General features: G+C 49.3%; 1 protein-coding gene across 2 annotated transcripts in view; it reads right to left on the bottom strand.

The window, feature by feature from the left end:
* Positions 1-1391: 1391 nt before the first annotated feature.
* Positions 1392-16040, bottom strand: part of TATDN2 (TatD DNase domain containing 2) — a 559782-nt gene continuing 545133 nt past the window's right edge. For both annotated transcript variants that reach the window (XR_013601139.1, XM_078661683.1), the window contains one exon: positions 1392-1625. Coding sequence is in view for 1 of the 2 variants with exons in the window: in XM_078661683.1 (XP_078517809.1) it covers positions 1485-1625 (141 nt within the window). In the remaining variant the exon portion in view is untranslated. The remainder of the gene's footprint in view (positions 1626-16040) is intronic.

Genomic DNA, 16040 nt, shown 5'->3' with positions numbered 1-16040 from the left:
ACGTCATCGTCGACGCTGTCGTCGTTGTCGACGCTCACATTGCAATGATGATGGTTTTGACGTCGATGGCTGCTTAGGCTGTACCTCAGGAGGTATAGACGACGCCTTTCTGAACGATCCTATGACCAGAGGAGGGGATATAGACGGCTCATACGTCGTCTATGTTGTCCGATAATTCTCCAAAGCAAGTCCTTTACTCTCCTTTCCCACAGAGTGGGGAGATCCTTGAAGGACTGCGCCCGGAAGACCCTTGAGCGGTCTTTTTTGGGGCCTTCTCAGGATGGTACCCTGAGGAATGAGTCTGAGGAGATTCTCTATTGAGGTCTCCTGGACTTTGAGGGCAACACCTCATCGCAGTAACTGGAGAAATAAATAACCTCCTTTCTGGCCTTAACCATATTAACAGCCTCTGTTCACGACCCTTCAAAAGTCACTTGAAAAGCAACATACCTTGTAGCCTTTGGTCTGTGAGTGTGAGGAACCGAGCAGAGCCACCTCTTGGAACAAGAAGTGCAGGCTCCAAACAGAATTCTTCCGTTCTTTCCCTTGTTAAACCTTCTTTAAAGAAAGTATTTGAAGATACAGAATGTATTTGAAGATAATCCATAGTAGAAAAGCCAAATTAAGTGAAAAAAAACCACAGAATCTGAGCAGAGCTCAGAGGAGACTCCCATAGCACAACGTGCGGTAGAAAATCTGAGGGACTGAGGCTCCTCCCAGGAAGGTTCTAGAGGGAGGTCGGAGCTGATTGGCTGACTGGGAGAGTTTGGTCCTTTTTACATAAGGACTAAGAAAGGCTACTAAGGGGAGGCCCTTAGGCCTATTTTCTCTATGTATGTCTATAGGACATTACTTTTTTATGTACCGGAGGCTCCCGTCTCGACGACGGGGAATGATTCAGGCATGTGAATCCATGAAAGACACCCCTAATACTGGATAATTATTAAGTTTGTTGTTGAGTTGTAACTAAAATACATGTCATTCACTGGCGTCGACCAATATGCAAATTGTCAATGTATATGTAAAATGCCAATAAACAAATAAAAATAAATAAATAAAAAAACATGTGTATCTATGATAGATACCCCAATACTGGAGAATACCATCTACAAACTCAGATGGTAGCCAACCATGAAAGCCATAGACTGGGTGTTACACTATGACTCTCTCATTCAATACTGGTTTAGTAAGGTCTGTAAACCACTGAACTATCCATGTAGGATTTAACATGCACATTAGGGTGTGGGCATATTCCCCATTTTTCCTGGGGTCACCGACCGGGGAAAGCAAAAAAACTTGTTAAAATGCACCTATTTTACAAGCATTCAAGTATTCACATTTTCAAAAGCATTTTGCTGTCAGTATCACCAAACAAAATAGTAAGAACTTAGTATTAAATAAAACGTGTTTAATAAACAATAACGAACAATTTCAAACGCAGTATCCCCCAATCAATCGTTTGCACATTTTTCTGCAACCACCGACTAAAGGCTGTACAACTGGTTGGTATTCTGTCTGAGAACAGCGAGCACAGAGGTTGGAGGTAATTCTTTAATCCTTGCTATCTCGTTAACCGTGTGTATCGCGAGTCCAGGGTGGGCATACTGACTCTCTCGCTTGTGGACCTAAACAACAAAAAAGAAAAAAAAATCTACTTTAGATTTACACGTTTTTACAAGTCCTAAATAGCAGCAAACCCCAACAGACACTGAGCAACGTCATGGTGCAGAATGAAATTCATCCAAAATATTAAAGGACTGCAAAAAGAGAGAGATGCATTTCTTCTGTTGCCATACACATTAAAACAACCATAGGTAAAGCCAACAAGTGTTTGTTTTTACTAAAACACAAGCGGTTCTCCTCAAACCAGATTCAGAAATACACGCAGTGTGGAAACTGCACTACTGGCCCTGGCAGATGAGCTAAGAATCATTATTAATCAAGGTGGCATTGCTGCCCTAGTCCTTTTAGCATCAGATAACATGAACCATTCAATGTGGTTATCCAGACTGGCTTAGGAGCGTGTCGGCAGACCTGTCTAGTACCACGCATCAGGGAAAACGAACGCATTTTAGTGTGGTAGTCTGCATCACCGCACAAAAATGCGAAAGTCACACATACATCACCTCCTGACACATCACCAGCATTGCCAGCAATACACACACCGAGACTGTAAGAGCGACGCTCCATTAATCCGCGTGAGCTCTGGTAGAGTCAGGTGCACACTTTGCTGGTCACAAACTAGTTGCCACTGACCGCGCCACGGCCTGGGGGCTCAGCTGCGCTGACAGCATTCATCAATCAGCCGAGAGGCTCACTCAGCCCAGACCTGCTGCAACAGCCTCACATGACGAGACATCACAGGGCTGGCTGAGTGTCACAGACACACAATAACCAGAGTACCATCCTGGAGTGATCATTTCTGGGATGGGTACCCTCTGCTCATCTCTGTCAGGTAATGAAAAATTAAAATGCGCCCACCTTTCATGTCTGCCAGCTCCTGTATCCCTACATAGGTTCTGATATAACTTCATTTTCGGCTGAGGTAGCACGTCGAGAGCTTCCAGAGAGGGTACACTTTCTTTTAGTTGGGAACTTACTAAAATAAATAAATCTATTCTCTTATAGTCTGTAAAAGGTGATAATAGCTTTTGCTGTTCACGATCCTGGACTCTCCGAGCCCAAATAAATCTGTGCCAGGCCAGGATTGGCATCCCACACTAGTGCTACATGGTATGGAACATGTTGACATGACAGTAGCGCCAGCCGAACCACATGCGGGTGCCAGCTTTTGTGAATCTCTGAACTATTTCTCTGGTTAAGATGGCTCCCACATACTCTGTGGCTGATTGTAGTCCTGTAACCTGTCAACTTTATTCCCGAACACTGTGTGAAAGTGTGTAGTCACACAGCATCTGCCAGTTTGTAATCACACACTGTGTGACAGCGCAAGGTCACATTGTATGTCACAGTTTGCAGGTATGTAGGCACATATCTTATGAAAAATTGTGGTCACATACCACATGGAAGTTTATAGTCACACACTTTGTACTTTGCATGCTGGGACTTGTGTTTTTTTTCACATACAGAATGAGCATGATATAAATCCCAGCAGGCAAAGTACACATAAATAAAAAAACACAAAACATAACTTTTTAGTCATGTGGACTGCTTCCTCGCTGCACTACTGGAGGTGGAAGAGTTTCAGAGCACTGTAACCTTCCATTTCAAGTGCTTTGCAGCACTTTCAAGATCTTTTAACTTCTTCTCATTGCTCAAAATTGAGTAATTTCTGATATGCATCACCTTCTGTGGACCTCACTGCTTGGCTTTACTAGGCAGAAAGTGCCAATCTAAGTGTCACACACTTGGTCATTGAGTGTCACTCATAAGTATATGGAAACCATAGAAATGACACACAGAAGCAATCTGAAAACTTGGCAGCTATGCGTAGGCCAGCTCTAAGAGCTGGCATTTCTTTCTGACAGGCAACCGATTGTATCCTGCACCCTCACCAATCTTCACACCGCTCACTTAATTGCATAGTTCCACAAGGATCAGCACTCAGTCACACTCTATTTAATGTTTATACCTCTCCATCGGCAGCACTGGTAAGGTCATTTGGCTTCAACTTCATGTTGTATGCCGATACACACATCATTGTGTCCATCTCAGAAAACCACAATCACCCCAAACTGACATTTACAGAATGTATGAATAGGGCCAATCAAAAATTATTTTAAACTTAATGGCGAAAAGACAGATTATTAGACAGATTATTTTGAGGGGCAAAGAAACCATACTATGGACACTGCAATGCTAGCCAGAGCAATGTGGGACTCCTCATCTCACTAGTCAAATCTTCTAGAAATCTAGGCATTTTATTTGACAATCGTCTATGTTTTGCTACTCAAATTAACCAGGTACCTGCCATTTCTTTCTGCACTATTCAGATCTAACAGAAAAAATCCTCTAATTGTCATCTCTTCTCATAAAACCGTGGTTCAAGCAGTCAAAGCTTCAAGTATTGATTATAAAATTCACTTTAACTAGGATTACCAAACTACCTAATCAAACTACATATGACAACGATTACGCAGCTGCTCACCTGATTCTCAAAATCCCTAGAAGTCTTTTTTATTAATTACAAATATGAATCCCTACACCAGTTTCAGGTGCAAAAGTGGACTATGTTCCAGGTTGTTTGCTTTACTCAAAAATCAGTAAACACAGTACCACTGTATATTGGGAAGACATTCTCCAAGTAACATCCTACTCACCAGCTTCATTTGTGTACACAGAGCCTCCGGACTGTGTCCAATTTAGGGAACGTGAGAAACCCTCCCTATCTTTTCTCCAACTGGCTGCCAAATTGTGGAACACTACCTCTTGAGCTAAACAGAACTGTGCATCCCATGAATGGAGAAAAAAAGATTTTCGAACTGTTATAATACCACCATCTCTCCTTAAAGTGTTCGAGATTTCTAGTTCTTGGTTACCCTTTGGGACAGCAGGTAGTTCTTTAGAAATATCCATACTAATATTATAAAGAGAGCCCAAACCTTTGAGGCGGGTAATCTCAGTAACCACAGCACCAATCACAACACCCAATACAGCGTTGGAAAGGGCAGTTGCAGCAGAAGGACATAGGCTATGCAGACGGCCACCATATATTATTTTTTTTGCAGAGTTTTATATAGCGCGATCTTGACCCGAACTGAATCAGGTATCAGAGCGCTTTACATAGCACCAGTTACGTTACATGAGGACACGCATTCATTTTTGTAAGGCGCGTAGAGATTAAGTGATTTGTCCAGAATCACAGGATGTTTGGTGTCGTTACCAAGACTCGAACCCAGATCCGCAGGTCGAGTGCCTTAGCCGTTAGGCCAACTCCTCTATACATTTAAAAGGTAAAAGAACCGTGCCAGCAAAGTAGTCCCTTGTGGGCGTGTCTGCGTTGTGCTGTGGGCGTGGGCGTGACTAACGCTGGGAGCGTGTGGTATGGCCATCACATCGTGGGCTGTGGGCGTGTGCTGGGGGTGTAACAAACGCTGGGGGCGTGACAAACGCTGGGGGTGTGTGTCCGCCCTTCATGCCATGTGAGTCGTACATACAAGCGCTAATTACGTTGCTGCACAGCATCAAGGGGCACGCTGGGGGCTTGTGTCCGGCCTTCATGCCATGTGAACGCAATTGCGCCGCATCAAGGGGCACGCTGGGGGCGTGTGCTACGTTCCGCCCTTCATGCCATGTGGGTCGTACATTAATCAGAAGATCGTCTGCTGTGGCCGTGTGCTGGGGGCGTGACAAACGCGTTCACCTGGAGGCCTGGTAAGTAACGTTACTGCAGCCTTTCCTGAGTGCTGTTACTGAACTCGCTCATTCAACGAAATTACACACGATTGATAACATCAACCAGGGCTGCAGCTGGGCCTCAAGCGGGGGAACACGCGCCTGCTAACATCAAACAGGCCTGCATCTGGGCCTCAAGCGGGGGAACACGCAAATGAGCGTGTCTGCGGGGACAATTACTGCAGCCTCTCCTACTCGCTGTCACTCAACTCTCTCATTAAACGGATTTACTCATTCAACGACATTACACGCGCCTGCTAACATCAACCAGGACTGTAGCCGGGCTCAGGCAGCGGATCACTACGCACAAGTTACTACTTGTGTAACAATATATCTGTAAGAGACATTAGTTAGTGATAGATTCCTTACCTTAGAATATCCCCGGGCGTCAGACTGGATCCGGAAAATTTTGCGTAGCAATACCCCTGCGCGCCCGCAGGCGTCGTCCGCGGCTCGCGTCCGTCGGCGTTAGCGCCGGAATGACGTTGTCGGAGTACTTAGACACCGCCCATGCGTGCTGACGTCAGTTCTGATACACAGCTTTTCCGGGCCAGATACGCAGAGCCATGATAGAACCAACACTGGTGCCATAAAACTAGGGCCCTAAAAGGGGATGACCTTAACCCTAGATATCGGTTCGCAGAACAGGGAGGATGGGTGTGTCGGTAAGGAATCTATCACTAACTAATGTCTCTTACAGATATATCGTTACACAAGTAGTAACTTGTGCATCTGAAAGACACGTTGGTGATAGATTCCTTACCTTAGAATAGATACCCCAGCAATACCAACCCCGGTGGTGGGTCTGCGAACCAATAATCACACCAGAAAGTCCTGGAGGACGGAACGGCCAAAGAAGCCATCCCTCCGGACTTGACTGTCCAGGCAATAGTGTCTTGCAAACGTGTGCAGCGAGGCCCACATAGCTGCCTGGCAAATGTCCTGCAAGGTCACTCCCCGGCCCAGGGCAGTTGTAGTCGCCGTGGCCCGAGTGGAATGAGCCCGCAATCCAACAGGGGGCTCCTTTTTAGCCAAGGAGTAACAAGCCTGGATACACAAGATGATCCACCGAGAGATGGTTCGCTTGTGCACCACCTTTCCCTTCTTAGCGCCCACGTAAGCAACAAAGAGTTGGTCATCCACCCGGAACTGGCGTGTGCGATCCAGATAGTAAGAGAGCGCACGTTTTGGGTCCAGACGGTGGAGCCTCTCTTCCTCTTTCGAGGGATGCGGAGGCGGAAAGAAGGTGGGCAAGGTAATGGACTGCCCGATGTGGAAGGCCGTGACAACCTTGGGCAGGAAAGAGGGTCCTGTCCGCAACACAACCTTGTCCGGATGGACAGAGAGGAAGGGAGGTGTGGAAGAAAGAGCCTGGAGCTCACTCACTCTCCTGGCAGAGGTGATGGCAACCAGGAAAGCAGTCTTCAGAGTAAGAAGACGGAGAGGACAGTTATGGTTCGGCTCAAAGGGAGCACACATTAGATAAGTAAGAACAAGGTTCAAGTCCCACTGGGGCATCACGAAAGGAACAGGAGGGAACATGTGTGTGATGTCCTTCAAAAATCTATTTACAATTGGGGACTTGAACAAGGAAGGCTGATCAGGTAGCCTTAAGAAGGCTGAAAGGGCAGAAAGGTAGCCCTTGATAGTGCCCAGAGCAGAGCCCTGCTGGGCAAGAGAAAGAAGGAAGAGGAGAACCTCAGAAAGGGGTGCAGAGAGTGGATCGACAGCCTTTGCTGTGCACCATGCCACAAATCTGTTCCACCTGCAGGCGTATACCGACTTGGTGGAGGGACGCCTGGCTGCCAGAATGACATTACAGACTTCAGGAGGCAAGTCAAATGGCCTCAACTGCCGCCGCTCAATCTCCAAGCTTGTAGGTGGAGACTGGACAGGTTCGGGTGGAGGACCGTCCCCTGCTGCTGCGACAGAAGATCCTCCCGAAAATGCAGACGAATCGGGGGATCAACTGACATGCTGAGTAGCTCGGGATACCAGTATCTTCGTGCCCAGTCGGGAGCCACAAGGATAACCTGGGCCCGGTCGCGCTTGATCTTCTTCAGCACTCTGGGCAGAAGTGGTATAGGCGGAAAGGCGTACAATAGACCGCAACTCCACTCGCGACGAAAAGTGTCACCGAGCGAGTGCCGCCTTGGAAATTCCAACGCGCAGAACTGATGACTGTAGGAAGGTAGATTCCCTGACTATGGTTGCCCCCAACTTTTTGCCTGGTGTTTTGCTGGTTTTCTGACTTAGTTGACCTGGGGCCCTGCTATTCAGGGCCCCAGGCCTACTGCTCTCTCTGTAAAATGGATTCCATGTACCTTAGGTGCATATCTAAATTGGATACTGAGTCACCTTATCAGTCCCTGTACAGTGTACCTTAGGTACCCAGGGCATAGGTGTACCCAGGGCCTACCAGGGGCTGCAGCATGTATTATGCCACCCCTGGCTGGCCATCCAAATCTGACACAACTGGCTGCTCGACAGCTGGGGCAAGGTGGTGTACTCACCCTTTGCTTTAGATATAGTATACCTATATCTAACCCTAAAAATGGACACACAGATCTCCTATCAGTCTCTCCTATGGCAGGCCTTAACAATCCTGAAGGCAGAGTGCTTGGAATCGTGTGAGATGGTGCTCTGGCATGAGCTGAGCCTGTCTGCGGCTTTCGGGATCCATCCCTTAGCCGTTTCCATGATATCGCATACCATATACTCTTAAGTGCATTATAATCCTCGCGGTTATATGCCAACTCTGGTATCGCTTTATCAAAACATGTCGAGTAAGGTGTCATACGAATTGGAATACTAACCCCTCGCCAATTCTGGCGACGGGGTTAGCATTCCACCCTTCTAGAGGGACACGACATGTATGTAACCCCTAACCCCGGTTAAAGTCAAACAGAGCCTCAGCTCCACAAAATGGATGCTGCCACCGAGACACAAGTCTGCCCTCCTGCTGCTGGGAGTCCTCCCAGAGCAGGAGATAAGGACAAAGGGTTTCCTGCCAGGGGCGGTGCCAGCACCGTCCCAGACAGGGTTTTGTGTATTGTAGGTAGGCAGGGCTTTAGAGGAAGGTGACTGCACGTGGCACCCCGGTGCTCAATGTGCATAGGCTGGCTGGAACCAGTTCCAGGGTCACTCCAGACCCTGTGCTGGGGAAAAGCCCGCCAAGGAAGTGGGTGTAACCACCCCCCTCCTAGTCCCACCCATAGGGCAGGACTTAGTCGCGTGCCAGCCCCTTTTTACAGGATAAAGGTAGGAACTGGCCCCCTTCCAAATCAGATCATCTTTGAATCCTGAAACTACTTTCCACGAAAGGAACTCAAGACTTCTTCCTAAGATTTCTCCCTTGTGACTAAGGAGTAGTCACCCTGCATCCGCAGGCACCATCTAAGAACACTGCGGTCTGCTGCAAGTCCTTCCTCCGGAATCCGACTGCCCAGCTCGACGAGAACCGGCTTCCCTGGCACCTCTGACCTCTACCTGCATCATCAGTCACGCTGAGATTCGTGGGTGTGACGAGACCTCGAGGGACCGGCCATCTTCAAGACTGCACGACTTCTTTCCAGCAAGCCCGCCGAGTGAATTCCTGGTGAGTGCTTTGGGGTCCGAGAAGCCCCCACCCTGAGCAGCTCCAGCACCGAAGAGCAGCCCCCCAGCATCTCCACGATCTGCGTGGGGCCCTTCTGCTTTTTACTGCTCACCGCGTTGTTTGGCTACTAGCCCGCTGGCTTGTGGCCTTCCTGACGACGCCCGACGACATTTCTGCTGCTGGTCTGGTTGCTCCAGACTGGCCCTTGCTTCCCTCCATTGGAGAAGTACCCTGGACCCTCCTGGTCCACCCAAGACGCCATTTTAGGTCCACCGCGTGGGCCTTGCATTTGCCAAGACTTGTTGCCCAGTCCTGGGTCCAGCGACGTCGACAGCAAGAACCTTCGTGGGACAGCTCGCACCTCCATCCTGGTCGCCGACAACGCCTCCTGGTCCGAGAGACTGCAGAGCCCAGCAGCGCCCACTCACCTGACTGCGGTGACTTCGCCCGGTGCCATCCTGGTGCCCACTTAATCACTGGCTAGTGATTCAAGAACTTGGTCCCCTCTGCTTTCAGGTTTCTTCTTCCTTGATCCAGGCTTGGATCCATCGAACTTTTCTTCACTGGTCGCCTGCCAGCAACTTCTTCCTTCCAGGCTCCTGGTCCGGCAACGAGATCCCCGACGTCTTTTCAGACCTATGCAGCTGCAGCCCCTGGGCTAGGTAACTTCGGCACTCCGGTGTCCCAGCATAGCCTCACTATCCAAGGGTCAGGATCCACTGTCGTTTTCTCCCTACCAGGTCGGGTTCGCCCGTGAACACTAACTTTGTGAATTCTAGCTTCCATAGACTTTGTCCCGCATCCCGCGTGAGAGTGCACACTCTGCACCCGAGTCCCCTGGGCCTCCTAGTAGTAATCTCACGATTCCCTAGTCCAGTCCTAGCGACTCCAAAGCCTATTAGAACTGTTACTTACCTGCTAGTAATTCGCATTCCACTTTTAGAGTATATGGTTTTTCGTGCCCCTCGGGCATCTGTGTATAACGTGCTAACTTAAGTATTTTCGTAAGAGTTTTGTTGTGTGCTTAGCTCCCTGTCTCATAAAGAGCCAGGGTAGTCTTGTTATAAATAAATACACTGTTTATTTTCATAACAACTTGTGTGGTGTCCTTTCACTGGGTGTTCAAGGGGTAATGTGATGATAAAACAGCTGGCTTAACACGCCCTCTAGAGTCTTAGCCTTAGACTGCTCGTATCCATGCTACTAGGATAGCTGGTCTATAAGGTTGACTTACAACCAATCATCAATAAGGGTTGTTTGGACTGATATATAGTGATCACTAGAATAGTGAACACTGCACATCAGGCCAACTTCTCACATTGGTGAGCAGCGGTTGGGATTTGAGCTTGCTGTTGTTTTACCACACATGCCCTAAGAATATCTTGTGAAAGATCACATAAGTACTAAAGGTACATATAACTTAGCTTAGAATACTCTGAGTTCTACTGAACCAGCTGTTGTAGCTCCTAGGGCCTAGCACACCCTAAACTACAACTCTAGCAAGGGATCAGTAGGCAAACATATAGTGTAGGTAAGTGCACCACTTACACCTCACTAGAAAAGCATGTCTACCCAGGGAGAATCTACTGAGACTCCCCTGGTCAGTGTTGACCCTCCACAGGTCACTTCAAGATATGCAGCTCTCAGTTTCCAGGAGATGAGACAGATCTGTGTCTCCAGAAAACTGAAGCAGGGGTCTAACCCCACCATTCCCTTTCTGATAGGTCTCTTAGAGACATATGATGCCAGAAAGCTTTCTCAGTTACATGAGAACATGCCAGCCTTAGAGGGAACCTCTGGGGATCCAGACCTCCCCAACACTGCTACTGCAGTTGAGGAGGAGGAGGATCAGGAGGAACTCTCTGGGGATGAGGTAGACAAAGGTCTTGAGGTAGTCAGAAGGCTAACTAGGACCAACTTAGACTTACTTGGGCTAGGATCTGGGGGACCCCCAGTACTAACCCGAAGTGGGCCTAACCTTGGAGTTAGGAGAGATAGATCTCTTTCTAGGGACTCCATTAGATCTCTGCACTCTAATGCCTCTTCTCAGGGGAGAAGGAACTCTCCCCAGAGGAGATTGACTTCCCCTCAGAGAAGAGAGCATGAAGCAAGGATGAGACAAGCTAGACTGAGGATTGAAAGGGAAGAACTTGCCCTGGCCAAAGAAAAGCTTGCATTTGCTAGAGAGCAGAAAATGAGTGGGTTAGCTCCCACTGGTGGCAGCAATCTCCCAAGAGATAGAGAGAAGGGTTTAGATACTAAACACCTGACTAAAATAGTGCCCCCCTTTAAGCAAGGGGATGACATCCAGAAATGGATGGCTGCTCTGGAGAGGGCCTGCACTGTGCAGTGCATTCCCCAGAGTCAGTGGGCAGCTATACTGTGGCTCTCCTTTGATGGTAAAGGTAGAGATAAGCTCCTCACTACAAGAGTGGAGGATGCTAATGATTACCAGGTCCTGAAAAATGCACTGGTTGATGGGTTTGGCTTAACCACTGAGCAGTACAGGTTGCTGTTCAGAGACACCCAGAAAACTCAGTCTCAGGACTGGTCTGACTTTGTTGATTGTGCCACTAAGGCTTTGGAAGGCTGGCTACTGGGTAGTAAGGTTACTGATTTCAAGGGATTGTATAATCTAATTATGAGAGAGCAAGTCTTAAATAATTGTCAGAACCAGTTATTACACCAGCACCTGGTAGACTCTGATCTGACCTCTCCACAAGAATTGGGTAAGAGGGCAGACAAATGGGTCAGAACCAGGATTAGGCCCAAGAACCAAGGTGGTGACCAGAAAAAGGAATCAACCAAGCCTCAAGAGAAGGGTGGGAATAAATCTACAGATCAAACCACATCAGGGCCCCAAAAATCCTCTGAGGGGGGTGGGTCCCAGAATCCTTCCAATAACCCAAAGAAACCTTATTGTTATCCCTGTAAACAGGTGGGTCATTTAAAAACTGACAGCAGTTGCCCAAAGAATAACAATAAGGAAAACATACCCCCAAGTAACATTCCCAAACCTCCTGTTACTACTAGTAGTAATCCCCCAGGTGGTGGGAGTGCCCCCAAGAATTTGGGTGCATTTACTTTGGGAGTTCCTGGGGACTCTGGCCTAACCAGGTCCCCTGACTTAGATACTCTTGTCTGTGAGACTGGCATGGGGTTTGCCAACTTCACCACTTGTCCCAACACTTTGGGCAAGTACAGACAGGAGCCCCTCATCAATGGTATAAAAGTTGAGGCCTATAGAGATACAGGGGCTAGCATCACTATGGTGACTGAGAGTCTAGTCCCCTCAAGGCAACTTTTACCTGGTGCCACATACCAGGTGACCAATATTGATGGAGTACAGAGAGATCATCCCATGGCAGTGGTCAATCTCAGCTGGGGAGGTGTCACTGGCCACAAGAGAGTGGCAGTGTCACCAAACTTGCCTGTAGATTGCCTACTGGGGAATGATTTAGAGCTCTCAGCCTGGGCTGAAGTTGAGCAAGAAACCCATTCTAAAATGGTAAACATCCATGGTAAGGTTAGTGGGGCAGTGGTAGCCACAGCCCCAGTCCAAGATGTCCTCCCTGAACAGGTCAGGAGGGTTGTGCCAGTCACAACCCCATCTCAGACAACTTCCTTCCCAGAACAGGTTGTCAAGGCTGTAATGGTAACAGCCCACACCCAAACTGAGCCCCCTCCTGAAAAGGTTGGGAGAGTTGTGATGGCCACAGCTCAAACTCAGACAGATGACAGTGTTGTGAAGCCTGAAACTATGGATCACTCCACTCAGACAGAGAGTATTGAGGAGGAAGAGAAATCTCCCTTCCACCAGACTTTAGGACAGGATCAGCCTCCTCAGGGAACTGATCTGACCCCTTGTGAAGAAACTGCCACAGAGGTAGTCAGGCCTAGCCTGGCAGAACCCCTGATGTCAGTGGACCCTTCCAAGGTGGGACCCAGTCTGGAGCAGGTAACCTGCCCCTCTCTACCCTGCCTCAGTCAGCCCAGGGCTGTAGAGGTCAGGGAGGCCAGTGGTGGACCCCAAAGGGCCCCCTGTCCAAAAGAACTTCCCAATCAACAGATTAAGGGCACTGAAGCTAGTAGTACTAGCCAAGTGAAAATAAAATCAACTCCTGAGGGATCCCCCTTAAATTTAGTTAGGGACCTCCCACAGATGGACACTGTTGGGCACAGCCAAACCTGGGACCTGAGGGCCCCAAACCTGACCTGTCCCTCCAGTAAGCCAAACAGAGGGACCCAACCTCCAGCTGTAGGTAGCCAGAGGTTGACCCTGAGAGCCCAAAACAACTCAGTCTTGGAAAGAAAGGCCCCTATGGTGGAAAGTGATTGGAGGAAGCTGAGCCCAAAATTAGTGGAGTCTCACTTCAGTACTCCATTTCAGCACCAGCCTTTTACTTTGCCAAAACACACCACAGGTAGAGATTCCCTATGGTGGAGACCCTCAGACACCCTTAGGGTGAGGGATTGCTTAGTGGACCATGAGATAGGGGGTAACCATGCCAGTGATGGTACTTCCTTATATGGCCACTCAGGCAATATAGGCTTACCTGGCAAGGCTAGCCTTATCTCCTTTCGTTTGGGGGGGGGGTTATGTAGGAAGGTAGATTCCCCGACTATGGTTGCCCCCAACTTTTTGCCTGGTGTTTTGCTGGTTTTCTGACTTAGTTGACCTGGGGCCCTGCTATTCAGGGCCCCAGGCCTACTGCTCTCTCTGTAAAATGGATTCCATGTACCTTAGGTGCATATCTAAATTGGATACTGAGTCACCTTATCAGTCCCTGTACAGTGTACCTTAGGTACCCAGGGCATAGGTGTACCCAGGGCCTACCAGGGGCTGCAGCATGTATTATGCCACCCCTGGCTGGCCATCCAAATCTGACACAACTGGCTGCTCGACAGCTGGGGCAAGGTGGTGTACTCACCCTTTGCTTTAGATATAGTATACCTATATCTAACCCTAAAAATGGACACACAGATCTCCTATCAGTCACTCCTATGGCAGGCCTTAACAATCCTGAAGGCAGAGTGCTTGGAATCGTGTGAGATGGTGCTCTGGCATGAGCTGAGCCTGTCTGCGGCTTTCGGGATCCATCCCTTAGCCGTTTCCATGATATCGCATACCATATACTCTTAAGTGCATTATAATCCTCGCGGTTATATGCCAACTCTGGTATCGCGTTATCAAAACATGTCGAGTAAGGTGTCATACGAATTGGAATACTAACCCCTCGCCAATTCTGGCGACGGGGTTAGCATTCCACCCTTCTAGAGGGACACGACATGTATGTAACCCCTAACCCCGGTTAAAGTCAAACAGATCCTCAGCTCCACAAAATGGATGCTGCCACCGAGACACAAGTCTGCCCTCCTGCTGCTGGGAGTCCTCCCAGAGCAGGAGATAAGGACAAAGGGTTTCCTGCCAGGGGCGGTGCCAGCACCGTCCCAGACAGGGTTTTGTGTATTGTAGGTAGGCAGGGCTTTAGAGGAAGGTGACTGCACGTGGCACCCCGGTGCTCACTGTGCATAGGCTGGCTGGAACCAGTTCCAGGGTCACTCCAGACCCTGTGCTGGGGAAAAGCCCGCCAAGGAAGTGGGTGTAACCACCCCCCTCCTAGTCCCACCCATAGGGCAGGACTTAGTCGCGTGCCAGCCCCTTTTTACAGGATAAAGGTAGGAACTGGCCCCCTTCCAAATCAGATCATCTTTGAATCCTGAAACTACTTTCCACGAAAGGAACTCAAGACTTCTTCCTAAGATTTCTCCCTTGTGACTAAGGCGTAGTCACCCTGCATCCGCAGGCACCATCTAAGAACACTGCGGTCTGCTGCAAGTCCTTCCTCCGGAATCCGACTGCCCAGCTCTACGAGAACCGGCTTCCCTGGCACCTCTGACCTCTACCTGCATCATCAGTCACGCTGAGATTCGTGGGTGTGACGAGACCTCGAGGGACCGGCCATCTTCAAGACTGCACGACTTCTTTCCAGCAAGCCCGCCGAGTGAATTCCTGGTGAGTGCTTTGGGGTCCGAGAAGCCCCCACCCTGAGCAGCTCCAGCACCGAAGAGCAGCCCCCCAGCATCTCCACGATCTGCGTGGGGCCCTTCTGCTTTTTACTGCTCACCGCGTTGTTTGGCTACTAGCCCGCTGGCTTGTGGCCTTCCTGACGACGCCCGACGACATTTCTGCTGCTGGTCTGGTTGCTCCAGACTGGCCCTTGCTTCCCTCCATTGGAGAAGTACCCTGGACCCTCCTGGTCCACCCAAGACGCCATTTTAGGTCCACCGCGTGGGCCTTGCATTTGCCAAGACTTGTTGCCCAGTCCTGGGTCCAGCGACGTCGACAGCAAGAACCTTCGTGGGACAGCTCGCACCTCCATCCTGGTCGCCGACAACGCCTCCTGGTCCGAGAGACTGCAGAGCCCAGCAGCGCCCACTCACCTGACTGCGGTGACTTCGCCCGGTGCCATCCTGGTGCCCACTTAATCACTGGCTAGTGATTCAAGAACTTGGTCCCCTCTGCTTTCAGGTTTCTTCTTCCTTGATCCAGGCTTGGATCCATCGAACTTTTCTTCACTGGTCGCCTGCCAGCAACTTCTTCCTTCCAGGCTCCTGGTCCGGCAACGAGATCCCCGACGTCTTTTCAGACCTATGCAGCTGCAGCCCCTGGGCTAGGTAACTTCGGCACTCCGGTGTCCCAGCATAGCCTCACTATCCAAGGGTCAGGATCCACTGTCGTTTTCTCCCTACCAGGTCGGGTTCGCCCGTGAACACTAACTTTGTGAATTCTAGCTTCCATAGACTTTGTCCCGCATCCCGCGTGAGAGTGCACACTCTGCACCCGAGTCCCCTGGGCCTCCTAGTAGTAATCTCACGATTCCCTAGTCCAGTCCTAGCGACTCCAAAGCCTATTAGAACTGTTACTTACCTGCTAGTAATTCGCATTCCACTTTTAGAGTATATGGTTTTTCGTGCCCCTCGGGCATCTGTGTATAACGTGCTAACTTAAGTATTTTCGTAAGAGTTTTGTTGTGTGCTTAGCTCCCTGTCTCATAAAGAGCCAGGGTAGTCTTGTTATAAATAA

The sequence above is a fragment of the Lissotriton helveticus genome, chromosome 9, assembly GCF_964261635.1.
Source record: "Lissotriton helveticus chromosome 9, aLisHel1.1, whole genome shotgun sequence".
Classification (NCBI taxonomy): Eukaryota; Metazoa; Chordata; class Amphibia; order Caudata; family Salamandridae; genus Lissotriton; species Lissotriton helveticus.
Note: the sequence above shows the minus strand (reverse complement) of the source record. Positions and strands in the feature narration are given on the sequence as shown.